The following is a 20835-nucleotide window of genomic DNA, read 5'->3' as shown; positions in this document are numbered from 1 at the left end:
TCCCTCCATGCTCAAAGCCAAGTCCACGGCACCCCTCTTGATCTGGACTAAACCTCTTCATTCCCGCCCATTGGAACTCATCTATCAGTCAGGAACAGGTGCCCTGGGCAGGGCACTGCTCCCCCCAGTGCAGAGAACAGTCCTGCTGGAGGTGTGGGGGGAAGGGTATGCGGGGGCCGAGAATGCTGCTGCTCCAGCCTGGGAGCCAGGGCTAGGCTGCTACAGAGGAGCCAGTGTGCCCAGACATTGGTGCTTTGTGAGCTGGGGTTCTGTGTGGGGACAGTTGTTTTTCTTGACCTGACATTGTTTCAGGTTGACTGTCAGTGTCTTAGCCCCAGGGATCAGCTCTCTGGAGCCAGTGGGGTCTTGGGGACTTGGGTGGCTAGAGCACTCTAGTCAGGGGCAAGAAGGGGAGGGAATCAATGGGACCCAACAGCGTCAGGCAGGTCCCCTGGGAGGCTACCAAGGAAGAACCACGGATGATAGTTCATGGATAGGAAAGATGAAAAGGTGCCTTGTGATTTGGGGACAGAGAAGCCTGGCCAGAGTGGAACATGGACAGACGCAAGGCACAGCTATCCAGAGGCTACTGCTTTCCTGCCAGGGAGCTGGGAGTCTGGGGAACCCAACTATCAAGCCTCAGTCCATAAATGAAGACCTAGGAGAGTCCCAGGATCAGAAGGGCCGGGAGGCCTTAGGGGCTGGTCAGGTTGGGTGGGGTGGGCCCAATGTACAGCTGTCCAGATGTGGGTGAGAGATAGATCTGCTTATGGGGCACCCAGTTGGAGTGGGGTGGGGGGTGGAAAGGGGCTCCCAGCTGTGGGGCGGGCAGATTAGGAGGCGGGGGCATGAGTCAGGGGTTTGGGAGCCTCCCCCAGGGCACTGGGGCACAGGCCAGTGCTGTTAGAGCATCTGGGAGCTCAGCCAGTTGCAGAGGGCACCAGCGGCTGCAGGACTTCAAGAGGGACCCCGAGGCTCCTGAGCAGGTGGGAAGGGCAGGGAGTGGTTGGGTGGTCCTTTGGCACCTGCCCTGAGGGTTGTACAGGTGGCCAGCTTGAATCTCTGTCCAAGTGACAGGAGCCTCTGACCCCCAAAGGGGTGCAGGTGGATGGGATGGTAATGTAACCATGTGCATGTGCATCTCAGTGCACCTGTGGGGTGGGAGGGGCAGTACCCATGCAGAGAGGTGTATGTGGCTGGTGTGCATGTTGGGAGAAAACTGAGCTCTTCCAAGGTAGATCCTGTCAGCTTTCTGTCCACCAACCCCTCGGACCCCATGAACTCAGGCCTCATTTTCTCCAGGTTCCTCTTTTCCTCCATGTATGGGGGCATCCACATGGGAGACCATGTCAGCCAACATTGATTCCCATTTGTGACACTTCTAGGCGTCTATTTGGGGGACTTGGCACTGTCCCCTACCCAAAAAGTATTTGGAGGAAAAGGAGAATCCCTGCTCTATCAAGGGTTGAAAACCTCTTAGCTCAGCCTCATTCTACTAGAACTGAAGGCAAGTCAGAGAGCGATGAAGAAAGCAAGCCTGACCTGGACAGCAGTGGCAGGTTCATGACAGGCTGTGTGCTGGGTGCAGGGCCACATGTATTCTGTACATGAAATTAATATGTACAATTGGTCTATAACATAAGAATCATTATCACCGGCTCCATTTTAAAGATTATAAAAGAAAAACTGAGGCTCAGAAAGTTTCAGTCATTTGCTCAAGCCCACAAACGTTTGTAAATGACAGAGCCAGGATTTAAATCCAGGCAGTCTGACTGCAGAGTCCATGTCTTAACTCTAATTCCAGACCAGCTAAGAGCTGTTTTCTTTTCTAGGAGGCAACTCAGTACAGTGGTTAGAGAATTGCCTGGAGTCACAGGCTTAATCCTGCCTCTGACGTCAACTTACTATGCTCCTGTAGTAGGTGGACTCCTCTGAACCTTGGCTTTCTTTGCCACTGACACTGCTGGCTTGGCTAAGCGGAGTGGTTTTGGGATTAGGAGAGATAGGACCTCACAGCTGTGTGGGTTTGATCGTAAAAGGGTGGTGCTGTGCTACCAGGGAGTTGTCCCTGTCATCTGTCCCCTCCCTGTCATCTGTCCCCCTCCCCCTGTGCCTCCTCAGCTGGGCTCCACATCCAGGGCTCCAGATGCCTCACTCCTCCTTATCTGGCCTGGCTGGCAGTCTGCCCTCCAGGTGTTTGGGGTGCTTCCAAACCCAAGGCAGTGCAGTCTCAGAGGCTAGGTTCTTATCAGTGCCAGTCAGAGAGAGGCTGAGCTGGTAGCACTGGGCCAGCAGGCAACAACCTGGGCCTGGGGGCACCCTCTGGGGTCCAGCTGGGCTCCAAGCCCCTCCTCTCTTTAACTGAGTTCTCTGAGTCCTGGCATCTGACAGACAGATGTCAGACCTGGCCAGCTGAGAGCTACCCAAGGTCATTGACCAGTCAGAGCAAGGGAGGTGGCTTGGGACTCCGGATTCCTGGCTATGCCATGCTGACCCTCCAGGGAATCAAGGCTCCACAGTGGGAATTTTGACACCTCAGGATCTGAGGATCAAGAGGCACTGTGGGCAGGTCCAGAAGAGGAAAAAAAATAAAGTTGGAAAAGAGGAGCAGGGTAGGGTGCCTTTGGGAGAGAAAGATGGAAGAGGCAGAGAGAGGAGGAAGGGAAAAGGTGTGTAGCCAGGGTTGTGGAGGGACAAACCTCCTACAGAGGGATGGGGGACATTCTTAGACTTGGGGACATCTTCATGGCTTTCATTTGCTACTGCCAAGGACTCAGCTATACCTCTCCCTCTACTGCTCAGGACTCCAGGACTATCCATGCCTCGGAAAGTTCTCTGTATGACTCTTTCTAAATTATGCCCTGCGCTAGACCCTTGATGGCCCCAGCCTGCATGCATGGCCCTGCTTCCACTTCTTCATGCCACCCTCTGCCCTCTGTCCCCTGCCCTCAGCCCTCTGTCTTCTGTCTTCTGCCCCTGCCCCCTGCACCCTGCTTTCTACACTCTGCTTCTCTCCCCTCCCCTGCTCCCTGCCTCAGCCCTAGCTACTCCTCACACATAGGCTGGGCCTCTAGACCTGGGACCTCTCCTATGGCCACTGTACTATACCCAAGTCCTGCTTTTTCTCCTGCTATATTGATCCACAGCACCCAGCACATATGGCCTCCTAACCTCTGTCCATCTGGAACCTCTTCAGTTATCCTAAAACCAGGGACCTGCCTTGTTCACCTCCTGTGCTCGGCAGAGTCAGCCACATTTGATGACTCCAACCCAAATGCTTGTTACTCTAATGTTCTATGTCTCAATGGGTAAAAAGGGAAAGAAAACCTCTCCACATCCAGTCTGGTACCTTAGGTGATCTTTGCCTTCCCTTTGTGCCCGTCCTCACATTTTTGGGTGGGTACACCTTCATCTTGACTAAGAACACATTGAAAAAATAGAGGTGGAGGTTCTGTGGCCTCTGGTTGCATCTTGGCCATTCTGAGCCTCAAGTCTGGGATGTAGAATCAGGATGGCTGAGCACTCACAATGTGACAAGCCCTCTGCTAGGTGTGGGGATTTCATGAGGATCGAGGTGTCAGGGGCTTTATACTCAAATGCCTTCTTTTCCAGAGGATAGGTCAGACAGTATTTAGACACAAATCAATCAAGAAACCATGCAAGGCTAGATCAGGGAATGTCAGGGTGGTCAAGGAGGGCCTGTGAAGAGGCGACTTTGGAGAGGTAGGGGGCAGAGGACATTGCATCCACGATTGACAATGGATGTGCCAAGGTCCTGGGCAAGCAAGGGCTTGGTAACCACAAGGAAGCCAACAGGCCAGGTAGAATATAAGTCAGAGAGGTAGGGTTCAAATAAAGAGGGAAAACAGCCTCATGTCCTTTAAGATCTGTGGACTGCTTCCAAGGATGCTGCAGCCCACTGCCCAGCGGAAAGTCCATTTCTAGGAGAGGATATGTTATAGACACTCAGGGGAGCCAAGGCCCCTGAAGAGGGAACAGGTCATACCCTTGGAGTTGGCTGAGTCTCTGGGACTCAAGAACAGAAGGTATATGAGGACTGGTAAATAGAGAATGGAGCTAGACTCCACATCACTTGACCACTCTCCCCGAAAACACTAAGGAAACTGAGCCATGTTGACATCTCCCATCTCTCAGCTCCTGCCCACATGCCCACACACCTACAAACCCAGTTCTTTCCTCTATACCCACCTATACTCTAGTCCCACTCTGGGAATGTCTTACATCCCCAGGCTCCCCTGACATTAAAAGTCAGCCCTTTTAGGAAAACCCCAAAGCCACAGAAGGCCAACTGAGGCTGATTGACACAAGTGGGCCTTATTCAGCCTGCGTTCCTCCTACAGGGACCCGAGGTACGGGTTATGCTGGGGGCTCAGATCGCCGTGGACAACTGGACACTGAGGATAGCACCATGGGGGACATGCAGGTGGGTGCCTCCTGGTCAGTGCAGGGCTCCTGTCTGGGTCATTGAGAAGTCACTCTGGGCAGCCCCAGTCATTCCTCAGGGGACTTGGGGAGCCACTTGGCCTAACCTTGATGACCTTTCCCCACAGGACCACAAGGAAGTGCTGGAGATCCCAGATCAGGACAGCGAAGAAGGGTTAGGGGATATTCTAGAACAGGAAGAGTATGAAGACCCAGGTATCCCTGTGGTCCAGCTACAGGAGCTGGAAGGTGAGTCCCTGAAGGGACAGTAGAGGCCCTGTTTGCCCCTTCTCCACAGTCCCAGTCCCAGTCCCAGGGCCAGTTCTCCCCACAATCATGGCTGATTGAAGGGTAAACAGCATTTTGTTTGAAATGATCACAGGAGGTGACTGGGGGGTAGGGCCCCTTTCACATGTGACAGAGCAGCCAGGTCTGTCTGGGACAAGGGCACAAACCCACCCAACTCTCTGCCTGTCCCATGGCAGCATCTCCACCAAGCATCTCGCTTGTTGCATGAACATCATTCCATCTCAGCGGCTGGTGGTCCTGAGAAATAGGGTTGACTGTGGGGAGCCCCTGAGCAGAGTCCTCAGGAGCCCACACCACCTTCCTTGGCCTGCCCAAGGTCTTAGGTAGAGAGCCCCAGGCAGGGACCTGTTTACTGTCAATAGGACTTAAGTGCTAGTGATTGGATTTGAGGTTAAGAGGCCCCCTTGGGAAATGAGGGCTGGGATGAGGGAATATAAGGGCCTCACCCCACCTGAGTGGTACGCAATGAGAGGCTACCAACTGGTAGCTTAGCTAAGCAGGTGGGAGGTGGAAAGGAAGTCTTATCCAGAGGTGACTGGGAAGGGAAGAGATGCTAGGATGGTCCTGAACTTGGGACCCTCGCTTCCCATCCTAGCTGAGGAAGGGTCAGGCCAGGGGCTCAGATCTCCATAATGAATTTCAAGGGTCCTCAGTAAGGCTCAGATGGGGAGTGACAGAACCAAGTTAGGCCCAGAACAGGTATGATGAGCCACATCCCACTGCTGGACAGTGATGGGGCTGGGCATGCTCCCAGGCCAGGGGCAGTAGAAGGATTGGGTCTGGGTCCCTGAGGCTCCCTCCATGTGGTACAGTAGAGCGGGAGTGAGGTGCCACATCATGAGCAATGCTAACCAGCTTCTGGGTTTTCAGCTTTTCCCACAGAGCAAACAGCCACAGACTACACTTCCACCAGTGCCCCCACATCGCACCCAAGTTCCCGCCAGGTGAGGATACAGACCCCCCATCCTCTTTCTCAGGCTGCCTTTGGGACCCATTATGTATCATGGAGAGGGACAGAGAGAGTCAGGCTGGAGGAAACCCCTGGTAAAGAAGCAGAGAAAGGGCAGGCATCCTAGGACATTGGTGATGGGGAAAGGGATCTGCTCACAAATGGTGAGACAGGCCCTTTCCAAACTTCCTGGACAGTCTGACTGCTGAGGTTTGGCTGGGAAGGATGCTCACTGAGGATCCATAAAATCAAGTGTACACTCTCCTCTGCCCCAGCACTCAAGACTTCCTAGCTGGTTAGAAACTTGGGCCTGCCTCAGCTGTGGCCCCAGGAGTAGCCACCTACACCTAAGGACAATCTGAGTCACATTCCTCAATAATCTTGGAGGCAGGAGACTAATCTAATGCCTCCCTAAGCCCCTTCAGCCTCAGCCACCAGGCCCCAGTTTTCTGGCCCAGCATCTGTTCTAGGCTGCTCTTGATCCAGAGGTCCTCATGCCTCTTCTGAAATGTGGTGAGGCCCTGCTGAGGAGAGTGAGACATGGAGCCAGTGGAGTGGGCTGGACCCATGACACCCTTGCGCATCTCCCCATGTTCCGAGCAAGACATCTCCTTCCCTCCAGGGCTTTGGGCCTCTTCCAAGCATCTGTCCAAAACTGCTGGGTGCCTGTGAGGCCCAAGCTCCTAGTCTCCTCATGGGTCTGCCTGTGGTCTGATGAACTAACTTGGGCTGCTGCCCTTAGGCCTATGTGGAGCTGCAGGAGTTGATGATGGACCAGAGGAACCAGGAGCTCCAATGGGTGGAAGCAGCGCACTGGGTGGGGCTGGAGGAGAACCTGCGGCCGGACGGTGTGTGGGGCTGCCCACATCTGTCTTACCTCACCTTCTGGAGCCTTCTGGAGCTGCAAAGAGTCTTTGCAAAAGGTGGGTCTTGTTGGGCCAACTATGGCCACTGCACAGAAGGCTGCTGAGGCAGCCACCATGCAGCTGTTCAACTCACCCCTTCACGCCTGCAGGCACTGTGCTGTTGAACCTGTCAGAGACCTCCCTGGCTGGGGTGGCCAATCAGCTACTGGACAGCTTCATCTATGACGAGCAGATCCGGCCGCAGGACCGGGAGCAACTGCTTCGGGCTCTGCTGCTCAAACGCAGGTGCTTTGCCTGCTGGAACTTGAGTTCCGCATCCATGGGCTCCTCCCCAGATTCCCTACCCCAAAGTCTCCCCACCCCTCTTCAGCTCCAAATGGAGCTAACTTCCGCAGGCAAGGGCCCCACTTTTCCTCCACCACAGGCCCCCACCTTGGTCTGACATCTCCCAAGGGGAGACTACCACTTCAGGCTCGCACTTGGAGGCCACTGATCTAAGGACTTTTCTCCATCCTTTCTTTTGATCCCACCTAGACATCCCAGACATGAGCCACCCACTTATATCCATAGTGTCCTCTAAGAGGAGATTTGATTCTCCTTCTCCCCTAGGGTCTCTCTGGTTTGGACACTGGGAAGTTCCATTCGATGTCCACCTTAGTCCCTCCCACCATTGGTCACCACTTTTCTGAAATCTCAGTCCTAACAGCTTACTGAATCAATGTTCCCTGTCTGTTCTACAGCCATGCTGAAGACCTAAAGACCCTGGGGGGTGTGAAGCCCACTGTTCTGACCCACTCTGGGGACCCTTCTGAGCCTCTGCTTCCCCAACAACCCTCGGTAGAGACAAAGCTCTACTGTGAGGAGGTAAGACTGGGATATGGTTGGAAGTGAGAAGGGTTAGGAGAGGAAGGGGCTGAATGTTTAGGCCCCCTAGACTCCAGTGTGGCCCCAGGACCCCACTCACCACCATCTTTCTTCCCACAGGGAGAGGGGGGTCCAGAAGGCCACTCACCATCTGGAATTCTGGAAAAGATCCCCCCAAATTCAGAAACCACGCTGGTTCTAGTGGGTAAGAACCCTTTTCCTCCACACACCCTACTTTGTGCTCTGGGCCAACCTGCCTTTCTCTGGGCTGGGACTTGCAGCCCCCTCTCTTGAATAAATGTACTGTGGGTCCTGTAGGCCTGTCCTGACCACCTCATGCCTCCCACAGGCCGGGCTGCCTTTCTGCAGCAGCCAGTGCTGGGCTTCGTAAGACTGAGTGAGGCAGTGAAGCTGGAAGACCTGGAGCTCCCAGAGCCTGTGCGCTTTCTCTTTGTGCTGCTGGGACCGGAGGCTCCCCATGTTGACTACACTCAGCTGGGCCGGGCAGCAGCTACCCTTATGACAGAAAGAGTGAGTAGAGACCACGGGCTGGAGAGCCTGGGAGTTGTCGGGAGGGCAACAGAGGCCCTGGCCTGGTTGACTTCAGATTTACTAGTTGAGCCCGTTGGGTTGAATTCTGCTTGCTCCTGGCCTGGCTGGTCCAGTCTTAGCCTGGTTTGCTCTGGACTAACTGGTTTAGTCTAGTCCAGTCTGGCTCACTTTGGCCCAGTTCTAGCTGGCCCAACCTGCTATGTGGTATGCCTAGCCCACCAGGAATCCTTTAGCTCCTCCTTCCCCATCCAGGCTCCCCACCTGTCTCTCCAAAGATGTTCCTTAGAGGATAGAAGGAGCAGGAAGAACATGCCCCCACAATGAGAACCATGACAGGGTTTTGGTCCTTAGCTGTGCGCACCCAGTAAGACCAGGACTCTTCCTCCTCCTCCTCCCCCTCCTTCTCCATCTCCTCTTCTTATTTCTCTTCTTTTCCTTCTTTTTTTTTGGTCTTTATGAGACAGGGTCTCCCTGTAGCCCCAGCTGTCCTGGAACTCACTATGTAGACCAGGCTCCCCTTGAACTCACAGAGATCCACCTGCCTCTGCCTCCCGAGTGCTGAGATTAAAGGTGTGTGCCACCACTCCCGGCCTTTTTTTTTTTTTTTTTAATAGAGTCTCACTATATAGCTCTGGCTGACCTGGAACTCACTATGTAACCACAGCTGACCTTAAACTTGTGGCCATCTTCCTGTCCTCACCTCCCAAGTGCTGAGGTTACAGACATGTACCACTAGGCTGCCCTGCTCACCTGGGACCTTTTGCCTGCAAACTTAGCAGCTCCAACCCTCTCCCTTACCCATAGGTATTCCGCACAACTGCCTACCTGGCACAGAACCAAGGGGAGCTACTGAATTCCCTAGAGAGCTTTCTGGACTGCAGCCTGGTGCTGCCACCCACAGATGCCCTCTCAGAACAGGCTCTGCTCAGTCTGGTACCCATGCAGAAAGAGCTGCTTCGGAGGCGCTACCTGCCCAGCCCTACCAAGCCAGACCCCAGCTTCTACAAGAGCCTAGGTACCTGTGCTGCCCTGGACAGGGCTTCCTGAGCCCCAGCAGGCCTCTAGACCCCTAGCACAGTGCCCCTTTCCCATCATACCCCCCAATATCTTTCCCTGTGCCCAAGCTTCCCAGTCATGCTGGCTATCCATTTCCATCAGCTCCTCTAATTAATGTTCCTATCCTTTACCTCAGACTTGAATGGGGGCCCAGGGGTCCCTGGTGGCCCAGATGACCCTCTACGACGGACAGGCCGGATCTTTGGAGGCCTGATACGTGACATCCGGCGCCGCTATCCCTACTACCTGAGTGACATCACAGATGCGCTCAGCCCCCAGGTCCTGGCTGCTGTCATCTTCATCTACTTTGCTGCCCTGTCACCTGCTGTCACCTTCGGTGGCCTCCTGGGTCAGTGACAATGATGGTCTCTCTAATTGACCCTCGGGCCTTTGTCTCAGTACTCACTCCTGATTCAATCTGATCCTCGGAACCCCCGTGTCAACCTGCCATGGTTTATCTTTGGGTCCCTGAAAATTAATGTCTTGATCTTGATCCCATTGTGACTTCTTCCTACAGGAGAAAAGACCCGGAATCTGATGGGGGTGTCAGAGCTGCTCATCTCCACTGCAGCGCAGGGCATTCTCTTCGCTCTCTTGAGTGCACAGCCCCTGCTTGTACTTGGCTTCTCAGGACCCCTGCTGGTGTTTGAAGAAGCCTTCTTTTCGGTAGCACTGTCCCAGCCCCACTCTGACCTTGTAACTGACCCTGGCTCACTTGCCTGGTACCCACAAGGTACCTGAGTTTATGTTTGTCTGATCAGAAGCCCTCTATCTGACTGCCTGCAGTTCTGTGAGAGCAATAACCTGGAGTATATCGTGGGCCGTGCGTGGATCGGCTTCTGGCTCATTCTACTGGTGGTGCTGGTGGTAGCCTTCGAGGGCAGCTTCCTGGTCCGCTTCATCTCCCGCTACACCCAAGAGATCTTCTCCTTCCTCATCTCCCTCATCTTCATCTATGAGACTTTCTCCAAGTTGATCAAGGTGGGACCCAGGGGATGCTAATGCAAGCACATATACATACATGAGAGGGTATGGAAGACCACATAACTGTGTGTGGCTGTGTATATGCATGAGTAGGACTGTATTTCCACCTGTGTGTAAGACCAAGAGCATGGGCACATGTGTATCTCTGGGTTCCCTCATCTGCACACAGGACTGTGCAATGGGGTTGCCTACGACCACGTACGTGCCTGTGACCAGTGTTCTTGCTATGACTAGGTAGAGAAACTGTATGAGGAAAGGAACTTCTGTGTACAGGTGTCCGTGTTCAGAAGCAATCACTATGTGACTAGAGGACAGTACACGTGAGACTGCCTGGGACACCATGTGCAGTGAGGCAATGGGGGGATCTCTGAGGCCCCCTTTTTCTCCTACACTTGTCCTCAAGGACCCAACAGGGTCTCTGCCTCCTTAGCTCGCTTCCTGTTTCTGGAAGCTTTGCCTACTGCATCTGCAATGTATATGTAATAAAGGTGGACTCTCCATGTCCCCTGATTCTGTTGATTGGTGGGTTCTTCTGATCCCTGTAAAAAAAATATTTTAAGAAGATTTTATTTATTTATTCATTTATTTTCCTGGGGATCAAAGGGCCCCAGGACCTAAACTATTACCAACTCTAATCCTTTTTACAAACCTTCTTATGACTTAGTCCTGCCCTCCAGGCTTTTCACATTCCCCTAAGACCTGGTTGCACATGCCTATACATGCCTGCTCACTATCTCTTTGACCTATCCCATCCAAACTAACTTGCCCCTCAGCCCTGAAAACTAAGCTGGTTAACATGTCAGTTGAGAAAGAAGATGGACAGGTGATGGATGCATGCATGGGTAGATGGATGATGGCTGGATGCCGGATGGATGATGAATGGGTGGATGATGGATGTGTGGAGCAGTGGGTGGGTGGGTGAATGGATAGGTGATGGCTGGATGGATGGACGGACAAACAGATGGATGATAATGCTGGGTTGATTTGTTTTATACTGTATAGCCCAAACCAAGGCTGGAAGGGAACAGGACACCTTGTTTTTCTATTGCAGATTTTCCAGGACTACCCACTACAGCAGAGTTATGTCCCTGTTGTGATGAAGCCCAAACCTCAGGGCCCGGTGCCCAACACAGCCCTCTTATCCCTTGTGCTTATGGCTGGCACCTTCTTACTTGCTATGATGCTGCGAAAGTTCAAGAACAGCACCTATTTCCCTGGCAAGGTCAGTGCATCGCCCCCCTTGCCTGCACTACGCTGTCCTTCTCCAGCCCCTAGCTTCCTCAATGCCTTTGACTCCCCTTCTTACCCCAGCTCTCCATTCCCAAGACCCTCTTCTCACTCTGGAAGCAAACCCATCTCCACCCAGCACCAAAACCCAGCAAGAAACCAAGAATAAACAGTTCTTGGGAAGGGGAGAAGTGTGGGGCTGGGCCAGAGGAAGAAGGGAGGCAGGGATAGTTGAGGTGACGACAGGCCATTCGATTCTCATGGATCCCTTGGGAAGAGCAGAGCCCCTGGTAAATATGGCAGGGAAATGAAAACAGGTCGGAGGCAGAATGTGGGCAGCAAATGATTCCTTCATCTTCTTACAGCTGCGTAGAGTCATTGGGGACTTTGGGGTCCCCATCTCCATCCTGATCATGGTCCTTGTGGATTCCTTCATCCAAGACACCTACACCCAGGTGATTCTGACATGCCACCCTCCTCTTCATTTCCTTCCCCTACCCCTCTCCCTGCCAGAACAGCTTTCCCCAACCCAAAGCCAGTGAAAGCTATCTCTCCACCATCCTTGCTCTTCCCACGTCCCCTCAGGATTTATCTAGCCCAAGCAAGAGTTTGGACCAGAATGCTCTCTTTGTTCCTTGTCCCAGGACAGTAGGAAAGAGTGTGCTTTGAGTCAGGGCAGATCTGAATATAAACCTCAACTCTGCCACCAAGTAGTTATGTGGAGTGGGGCAAGCTATATCTAACCCCTATCCTGTTTCCTCACCTATAAAACTAAGACTGAGGAGATACAAGCCAAGGGTTTATCTAGGAAAACAGTAAGGGCTCTATACAAGCAAGTCCTCAAACACCCTAACCCAACTCCAACCCAGGACCCTGGCTGCCCCTGTCTCCATCTCTTCTCATTCCCCTGGCCCTGTGTTCTCACCAGCCTTCTCCTCTCACAGAAACTCTCGGTGCCTGATGGCCTCAAAGTGTCCAACTCCTCAGCCAGGGGCTGGGTCATCCACCCCCTGGGTTTGTACACCCGTTTTCCCATGTGGATGATGTTTGCTTCAGCCCTGCCTGCCCTGCTGGTCTTCATTCTCATATTCCTCGAGTCTCAGATCACCACGTAAGAGCAAGGATGAGGGCTTGGCCAGGGAAGGCTGGAGGCAAGAAAACGAGCAGGCTCTGGGCCTACAGGAGACTGGCCAGTGACCCTCTGCTAGCAGATGTGTTGGGCCTGATGGACCATCAGGGGCAGGTCCAAGTTTTGTGGCCCTGAGGAGTGGCATTTGGAGACCATGCAAGCTGGGAGCTCTGAGACAAGCAGTTGGATGGTGGAAGCGGGGACTGAACAGGCAAAGCTCTCTGAAGCTGAAGCTCAAGGACTTGGGACTTGGGCATTTCTGCCTGGATGTTTTCTGGAGACTTCTAGCCCCCAGAGTCTGCATTCTCAAACAGCCAGAGGGAGGGAGCTAGGAACTTAAAGAGAAATGGGAGCAGGAATCAAAAAAGGCTCAGAGGGACCCTGGTGTGGGGGAAGGAAAGGGAACTGAGGAGGTACCTGCTCACCAGACCTCCTTCTACCCACAGGCTGATTGTCAGTAAACCAGAGCGCAAGATGATCAAAGGCTCCGGCTTTCACTTGGACCTGCTACTGGTCGTTGGCATGGGTGGGGTGGCCGCCCTCTTTGGAATGCCTTGGCTCAGTGCCACCACCGTGCGTTCTGTCACCCATGCCAATGCCCTTACTGTGATGGGCAAGGCCAGCAGCCCGGGAGCTGCAGCTCAGATCCAAGAAGTCAAGGAGCAGCGGATCAGTGGGCTTCTGGTCTCTGTGCTTGTAGGTTAGTGAGGCTGGCCACATCCTTGCTGTCCTATCCCACCCACTCCTCACCCCTGTTCTTAGGATGGGGGCTTCTTCACCCTCTGCCCACTTGCAGCTAGCCTCGTCCAACCCTGGCTCCTGCTCTTGGGGTGGGGGACAGGGCTCCCATCCCATCCACTCTGCAGCCAGGTCCCTGTACACATGCCTACATGCCAGTGGCCCAGGCCTCCCCAGCACCAGTAATTCATAGGAAGGAATCTAAAGGAAGTAAGGAAGCACAGGGCCCCTGGGACACTGGGACGGTCATCTGTGCAGGGGAGGAGAGCTGCATGCCTCAGGCTTCTCTCCATCAGACCCTGTTTCCACAAGCTTAGCTAACAGCAGTGCAGCAGACTGTGGGTTCTCTCCCTGCTCTGCTGCTAGTTGAGTGCCATCCCTGGTCTCTGGGGCACAGGCTATATTAGATCCTGGGATTCTTTTCTAGCTCAGCTGCTCTATGACTGTCACTATGGCTCAGCCTGGGAAAGACAAGAGGTCACTAGAATCCCTCAGGTTCTAGCAAACTTGAGTCCAGCTTTGTGGACAGTGCTGTGGTCACTCATAGAGAGGTCAGAAAGTTTTCCTTCACATCTCTTCTCACCTGTAGGGGATGATGGAAGCACTCTAAGGTGAGGGGGAAGATGGGTTCCTCTGACCTCTGTGACTATCCCCATTAAGCTCAGAGACAGGGCATAAGGCAGGCAGGCAGGTGTCTGACTCTGCCAATGTGAACGTAGGGGTTGTTCACCTCTCTGAGCCTATAAACATGACCTGCAGAAAAAGCCCACAGGGCACCTGGGGTTTCATGGTCAGACTCAAACTACAGGCGGAGCCCCACTAAATTCTGGTCCTCAGGCGACCTGGGTTGACAGTGTGTCCCTCCCCACAGGTCTGTCCATCCTCATGGAGCCAATCCTGTCCCGCATCCCCCTGTCAGTACTGTTTGGCATCTTCCTATACATGGGAGTCACATCCCTCAGTGGCATCCAGCTCTTTGATCGCATCCTGCTCCTTTTCAAACCATCCAAGTACCACCCGGATGTGCCCTTCGTGAAAAGGGTATAAGGCCTAGCAGCTGCCCAGCTTGGGGTGGGAGTAGGGGTGCCAAGGCAGGACAAGCACTGATCTCAGCCTCCCTGCAGGTGAGGACGTGGCGCATGCACCTGTTCACCAGCATCCAGATCACCTGTCTAGCATTGCTGTGGGTGGTGAAGTCCACTCCTGCCTCACTGGCCCTGCCCTTTGTCCTGATCCTCACTGTGCCTCTGCGGCGCCTCCTGCTGCCAGTCATCTTCAGCAAGCTGGAGCTACAATGTGTGAGTAGTCAGGGGTCTGTGCCTGGCATGGTGGGAAGGAAAGGGGCAGGGAGAGGACAGCGAAGGGCCAGGAGATGTGAGGAGTGGGTTTCAGAGCTAGGGAGTACAGAGTGAAGCGGCTAGGATCTGGGTCTAGGAATGGGGATGCAGCTCAGTTGATACAGTGCTGGCCTAAAAAGATTTTGGGTTCATATAAACTGGGTGTAGAGGCATATGCCTATACTCCCAATACACAGGAGGTGGAGGCAGGAGGATAAGAAGTTCAAGGTCATCATTGGCTATATAATTCAAGGCCAGCCTGGGTTATATGAGACCCTATCTCAAACAAAAAAATGTCTGGGTCCAAGGTCTATGCCTCAATCTTGGTCTACTATGTCCTAGCATATGATCTGGGGCAAATGACCTCATTTCTCTGTGCCATGCCAGTGCAGGGTGGGGTAATGACAGGGTTGGTGACAGCATTACGAGGCATACAGGGCGTCCTCCACGTGAGGGCTGAGTGGCTAGTTCTGACATCTAAGTCATGTGGGACAGTCAGTGTAGGGCTGCCATAGGAGGGGTCCCCTGCTCACCTTTTGCAGTTCTCCCCAGCCAGACCCTCAGGCACCCCTTGCCCTTTGAAAACCACTCATTTAGACCAACCCTATAGTCTAGAGACAGCACAGGACTTGTCCAAACTGGCTCCTAACTCCAGAGGTGCCTCTTAGGCTCTAAATGCCTCTAAGGGCTCATCTTGCCCCAGTTTCTCACACTCTCCCTCTTGCTCTTCCAGCTGGACGGTGATGATGCCAAGGTGACTTTTGATGATGAGGAAGGTCGAGATGAATACGACGAAGTGCCCATGCCTGTGTGAGGGGCTGGCCCAGGCCCCCAACCATCCCACTTCACCACCTTCCCAGGAAGAGTGGAGGTTCACAGGCATCTCATGGACTCCTAGGCCTCAAGGCTGTGGGTAGGGAGGGAAGTCATGTCTAGGAAATCTTGTACCCAAGGCACGCTGGCTTTTCTGGCTGGAAATGACCAGGAGCCATATCAGGGATTTGGGCCACAGTGTCTTGGGGGACACATTGCCATGTATCTCATGCTGGAAGTGTTAGCTCTGAGCCCCCTCCTTCATGGCAAAGGTGAGACATGGAGGACAATTTTCAAGTTCCTGCTTGCTGTGTGACCTTTGGCAAGTCCCTTGGCCTCTCTGGTCTCTGTTTCCTCTTCTGTAAAATGAGTACATTGATATTACCCATGTTACAGCATGGTCATTGAGGACAATGTGAATGTGAAAAAGTGCATTGTAATTTCTGGAAGACCATTTTCCATCAGTCAACATTCTCCTCAGAGCCTGCTTGAGGGCACACAGTTTCTGGGCCACACAGCCGGAACTTGAACCTGGCCTTCTGACTTAGAGGGCACAGCTCTGTCCTCCACCCTCCACTCATCTACCTTCCTTGCTCAGAAACACCCCTGACTCCTCTTTTCCCTTCTCAGTCCCAGCCCCACCCCAAGACCCTCCTCTTTACATCCAAGAAGCTTTGTGGTGAGGGCAAGAGACAGACGAGTGACTGGGACTCAGACCTAAGTGCTTGCTCCCTTCCACCCAGCACTCACTCACTCACTCATTCATTCATTCATTCACCCCCACACCCACCTAATGAGTGAGGGCCCTAGACACAGAGGGAACTGAGACAAGCCCCTACCCCATGGTGGGCTGGGGGTGGAAGTGATACAGTCTGCTCTGGGCTTAGATGGGGATGGAGGGAGGATGGGAAGGCATTCCAGACAGGGAGACCGGGAGGGTTGTAATTTATTAGCTGGCTTCATCCACACACCCAGCCCCGCAGAGAGAGACCTGCTGTGTCCAACCCCATCCAAACTGAATCTTGGGAGAAACCCAGGTTTGACCCATTGGACTAGGAGACAGTGATCTCCCTAAAACATGGACAAAATATATTTTTTTACAAAACAAAAATATTTTTAAAAAAAGAGTTGATAGAACTGGAAGTGGTGAGAAGTGAGAGAAACAGAAACTGAGTGATGGAAAGGAGGTGACAGGAAGCCCCCAATGGAACACTCTGGGGGGGTCTCTGAAATCCCACATCTACCTCCCACCACACCCTATGCCTCACTTTCCTCATCTGTAAAATGGGGATAATAATGGTACCTACTTTGTAGGGGAATTATAAGGGATTGCTTGAAGCGGTGTAAGGAATGCACTTGCTGAGCACAGAGCCTGCCTTGTGGGGAGCTTCTGGTGAGGCTGCTCCAATGGGTATGCCCTTGCCCCCCTCCTGCCTTGCCCTGCTCCTTGTACATTGCCAAGGAGAGTGGAGATCATACCTCCCACTCTGCCAGTGCCCTTCCCTGCCATGCTTGGGAAAAGGTTTTGCTAATAAACATGTCTGTGTTGGAATGGCACCTTGCTTGAAGTTCCTGTCCCAGAATCAGGGGCCCAAGGAGTCTTGGCTGGACCAGGTGACAGTGAGGCCCATGTAGGACTGCAGCCATGGGGGGCAACAAGAGCCATGGGCCATTCTGAGGGGGGCCCTGAGCCTAAGCATGAGGAGGACCAAGTTCCCCAGAGTGGGCAAGAAAATAGGAGATGAACTCTCAGCCTGCAAAACCTTTCTCTCTTAAGGAAGGGCCGGCCTGGTGGAGTAGGGAAAGGGGCTGTCAGGGAACATTGCACCTTGCACTTGCAGACCCCTAAGACCCTTTAAACTAGTCAACAAACTGAACAGAGTCTTTGAGAACAATCACCAAAGAGCACCGGGGCCCACAGAGGGAACTTAGCTTTCCAAAGGCCGCCAGGAGCAATCTATCTCCCTCCGTCTCTCTTCCTCTCTGCCTCTGCTCTCTCTCTCTGACTCTCTCTCCATGTCTCTCTGTCTCTCCTCACCCTGGAACATCTCTTGACCAGCTCTCCACTTGTCCTCCCTCTGACCTCTGTTACAATTCTGTCCCTAGTCCCAACTGCTTCTTGCAGTTCTAGGGTGGTCCTGGACCAGAGGGTATCTCCAACCTGGGGAAGGAAGAGGCTGGTATACAGTTCCTCCCCACCATCCCCAGACTTCAGGGAGAGATCAGTACAGGCCAGGGCTGCCTAGCTTCCTTCCCTGGATCTATATATTTATTAGTTGACTACCCTGAGCTGACCCTTCCAAGCTGCTGCAGCAAAATGCTGGGGCACTAACTGGGCCCCAAGGAGAGCCGTCCCAGGGCTTGTGAACCTCCCACTTCCCACCTCCAGTCTGAGACTGAAACAGGACTGCTGAGGGCTCAGGCCCAGGATGTTCCCAGTCTGTGCAGTCTTGGGCTACCCAGCAGCAATCAGAGCATGGGTTTCCTACTGAATCTATTCTTACACATCCTTCTTCTCCCCTGAGGGAGAACCAGCTGGACTTAGAAAAGAAAGGCTGCCTTGATTGGAGGAGAACTTCCTGCCCCTTGAGGCTTACAGCCCTCTCCATCTTTTTGTTCTTGTTTATTTGAGACAGGGACTCACTACATAGCTCAAACTGGAACTCCCTTGTAGAACAGGCTGGCCTCTAACTCACAGAGATCTGTCTCTGCCTCCTGATTGCTGCAATTAAAAGATGTGCCACCATGCCCTGCCTCCTCTTCAATTAAAAAAAATTTTTTTTAAAGTCTGGGTCCCTTGTGTCTCAGGCTGTCCTCAAACTTGCTATCTGCTCAGAATGACCTTGAACTCCTGATCCTCTTGCCTCTGAACACTGAGATTCCAGGCAGGTGAATACCACCATATTTGACTTCCAATTTTTTCTGTAATGGTTCTGGGAATTGAACCCACAACCTGGTGCATGATAGGCAAACGCTGTTTCACTGAGCTACAGTCCCAGCCCCACCTTCTCCAGATTTTTATCACAATTATAAGAACAGCTTTGAGGATAGGGGAGGCTGAGACCCTGGCCACAATCCTTAGAACACTGGTACTCATAGGGTTCTAAACCCAGAACTGACAAGTCAAACTCTGTCTTTCGGCCATTTATGGGAGAGAGGACAGCAGTGGAGGTCTCAGCCCACCACACCTAGTGAATATTCTGAGGTGCACTGACCTTTCTTCAAGGTGGAGGGGGTGACTGGAATAGGAATGGTATCAAAGGGAGGTGCTGGATCACAGAAAGCCTGATTCCCCCTTCTACCTAACAGTCTGAGTCAGGGAGGTGTTAGCAAATCCTTTTTAAAACTTTGTTTGTTTGTTTGTTTATTTGGTCTTTTTGAGACAGGGTCTCCCTGTAGCCCCAGCTGGCCTGGAACTCACTATGTAGACTAGGGGGGCCTTGAACTCACACAAATCTGCCACCTCTGCCTCCCAAGTGCTGGGATTAAAGGCATGCGCCACCACACCTGGCTTAGCTCAGAATAGCTCTAGACAAAAAACAAACAAACAAACAAACAAAAAAAAAAGCCAGGCAGAGGCAGGAGGATCCCTGTGAGTTCAAGACCAGAATAGCTCTAGAGTTAATTTTATTTATTACTACATATCCTTATGTCTTCTTTTTTAGGTGAAGATACAGAGGGTGGCTTTATTTGCTCTGAAGCTTCCTCAAGGTTCAAATACAAAAATGTAGGATCATGGAGCTAGCTCAGTAAGTGCTTGACAGAATCACATGATAAGCAGGGATAAATGTGAAATCTTCCATCTGTATTTCTTTTATGTGCTCTTTCTTCTTTTATTTATTTATTTTTTATGGGGCTTTTGGCTACTCTAACATTTCGGGTGGCTTTATTTGCTCTGAAGCTTCCTCAAGGTTCAAATACAAAAATGTAGGATCATGGAGCTAGCTCAGTAAGTGCTTGACAGAATCACATGATAAGCAGGGATAAATGTGAAATCTTCCATCTGTATTTCTTTTATGTGCTCTTTCTTCTTTTATTTATTTATTTTTTATGGGGCTTTTGGCTACTCTAACATTTCCCCCCCTCTGAAGAGGTAACCCTAGAATCTTTTAAGGATTAGATAAAAGCTCCCAAATATTCTCTATCCAACACAGGCCCACCTGCCCAGGGGTGGCACTACCCACAGTGGGCTGGGCCCTCCCACATCACTCAACAATCAAGAAGATGCCCGACAGACATTGCCACAGGCCAGTCCAATGGAGTCAGTTCCCCAATTGAGGCTCCCTCAACCCAGGTCTGTCAAGTTGACACTAAAGCTATCCAGCACAGTGGGTCTATCTAAAAGACTCTGAAATTGCACAACTCTTAACTATAGGGGAAAAAAAAGGTCCTTGACTGGTGCCTAAGGAGATGTGAAGGAGAAGTAAAGGCAAGAGTAATTAGCATTACAAGTTCTAGACGGGGAACCAGAAAAAAGTCAGAACAGGACAGTTCAAATGTTCATATGAGAGTCCATTGGAATTTCTTGACAAGGGCTTCCAAAAGCATCCCTCTATTGGGTTCTTCCTCATTTTTCTTTTGTCTACCAAGGCTGGACTCTAGAGTGATGGATTCAGGATTTGCTTTCAGGTATTTTAATAGCTGTTAGAGTGGTTAGAATCAGTGTCAGTTCCCTCTCAAAGGTTTCTAGATAGGGAAAAAAACTAAAAACTTAAATTTTAATTTAAAAATGTAAGAAAAACCCCACAGGTCTGCCTTATAAACCCTAGAAATCCATAACATACTAGTTTTTAAGTAATTCTGCCAAGTCATAAACTTTGACACAGAAAATAAATCAGAACACAGAGGCAAACAAGCAAGGTACCAATGAGTAATACAGACAGAGCACCTAACAACCCTAACTCAAAGGTGTTTGTTCTTTATTCCTTGATTCCTGATGTGATTAAAAAAATGTTTTCTTGGTAAAAGAAACCCAATTGGAACTCTCCTAGCCTGCACTCCTATCCTCAGGCCTCTTGGGGTAAGTCTATAGCGCAGCCCTCCGCGCCTTGACTCCCCAAGCCACATTCACCCTTCCATCTCCCCCGCTGTTCGCTACTCCCAGTTTGGGACCTGCGCCATTCCTAGTCTTGGGGCCCCAGACACCTGGGGAACCAATACTGCTTCCTGATCCTTCTCACCCAGACCAACTTAGTGCCTTTCTTGGGCCCCAGGAGCACCACTTCTGGTCCTGGCCCCGCCCTCACCTCTCTCTGCGTCCCGGGCCCTGCACCACGGGCTAACTCTCTTAGCTTGCACTCCTATCCTCAGGCCTCTTGGGGTAAGTCTATAGCGCAGCCCTCTGCGCCTTGACTCACCCAGCCACATTCACCCTTCCATCTCCCCCGCTGTTCTCTACTCCTAGTTTGGGCCCTGCGCCATTCCTAGTCTTGGGTCCCCAGACACCTGGAACCAATACTGCTTCCTGATCTTTTTCACCCAGGCCAACTTGGTGCCTTCCTTGGGCCCCAGGAGCACTGCTTCTGGACCTGGCCCCACCCTCACCTCCCTCTACTTCCCTGGTCCTGC

The 20835-nt window shown here is 52.3% G+C and overlaps 1 protein-coding gene and 1 pseudogene across 1 annotated transcript; one reads left to right on the top strand and one right to left on the bottom strand.

Moving 5' to 3' along the window:
* Positions 1 to 914: 914 nt before the first annotated feature.
* On the top strand, positions 915 to 16767 carry Slc4a1 (solute carrier family 4 member 1 (Diego blood group)). Its single transcript, XM_008838175.3, has 20 exons — positions 915 to 986; positions 4362 to 4444; positions 4572 to 4692; positions 5623 to 5696; positions 6444 to 6624; positions 6717 to 6852; positions 7308 to 7431; positions 7552 to 7636; positions 7781 to 7962; positions 8788 to 8998; positions 9176 to 9388; positions 9557 to 9705; positions 9826 to 10020; positions 11075 to 11245; positions 11616 to 11705; positions 12195 to 12361; positions 12826 to 13079; positions 13989 to 14158; positions 14242 to 14415; positions 15188 to 16767. The coding sequence occupies exons 2-20, from the start codon at positions 4430 to 4432 to the stop codon at positions 15266 to 15268; spliced, it is 2793 nt and encodes a 930-aa protein (XP_008836397.1). The 5' UTR covers positions 915 to 986; positions 4362 to 4429; the 3' UTR covers positions 15269 to 16767.
* Positions 16768 to 20648: 3881 nt separating this feature from the next.
* LOC103738286 overlaps positions 20649 to 20835 on the bottom strand; it is a 6780-nt pseudogene continuing 6593 nt past the window's right edge.

This window comes from Nannospalax galili, unplaced genomic scaffold (genome assembly GCF_000622305.1).
Source record: "Nannospalax galili isolate Female #2095 unplaced genomic scaffold, S.galili_v1.0 scaffold95, whole genome shotgun sequence".
Taxonomy (NCBI): domain Eukaryota; kingdom Metazoa; phylum Chordata; class Mammalia; order Rodentia; family Spalacidae; genus Nannospalax; species Nannospalax galili.
The sequence above is the reverse complement of the archived record's forward strand: the minus strand, read 5'-3'. Positions and strand labels throughout refer to the sequence as shown.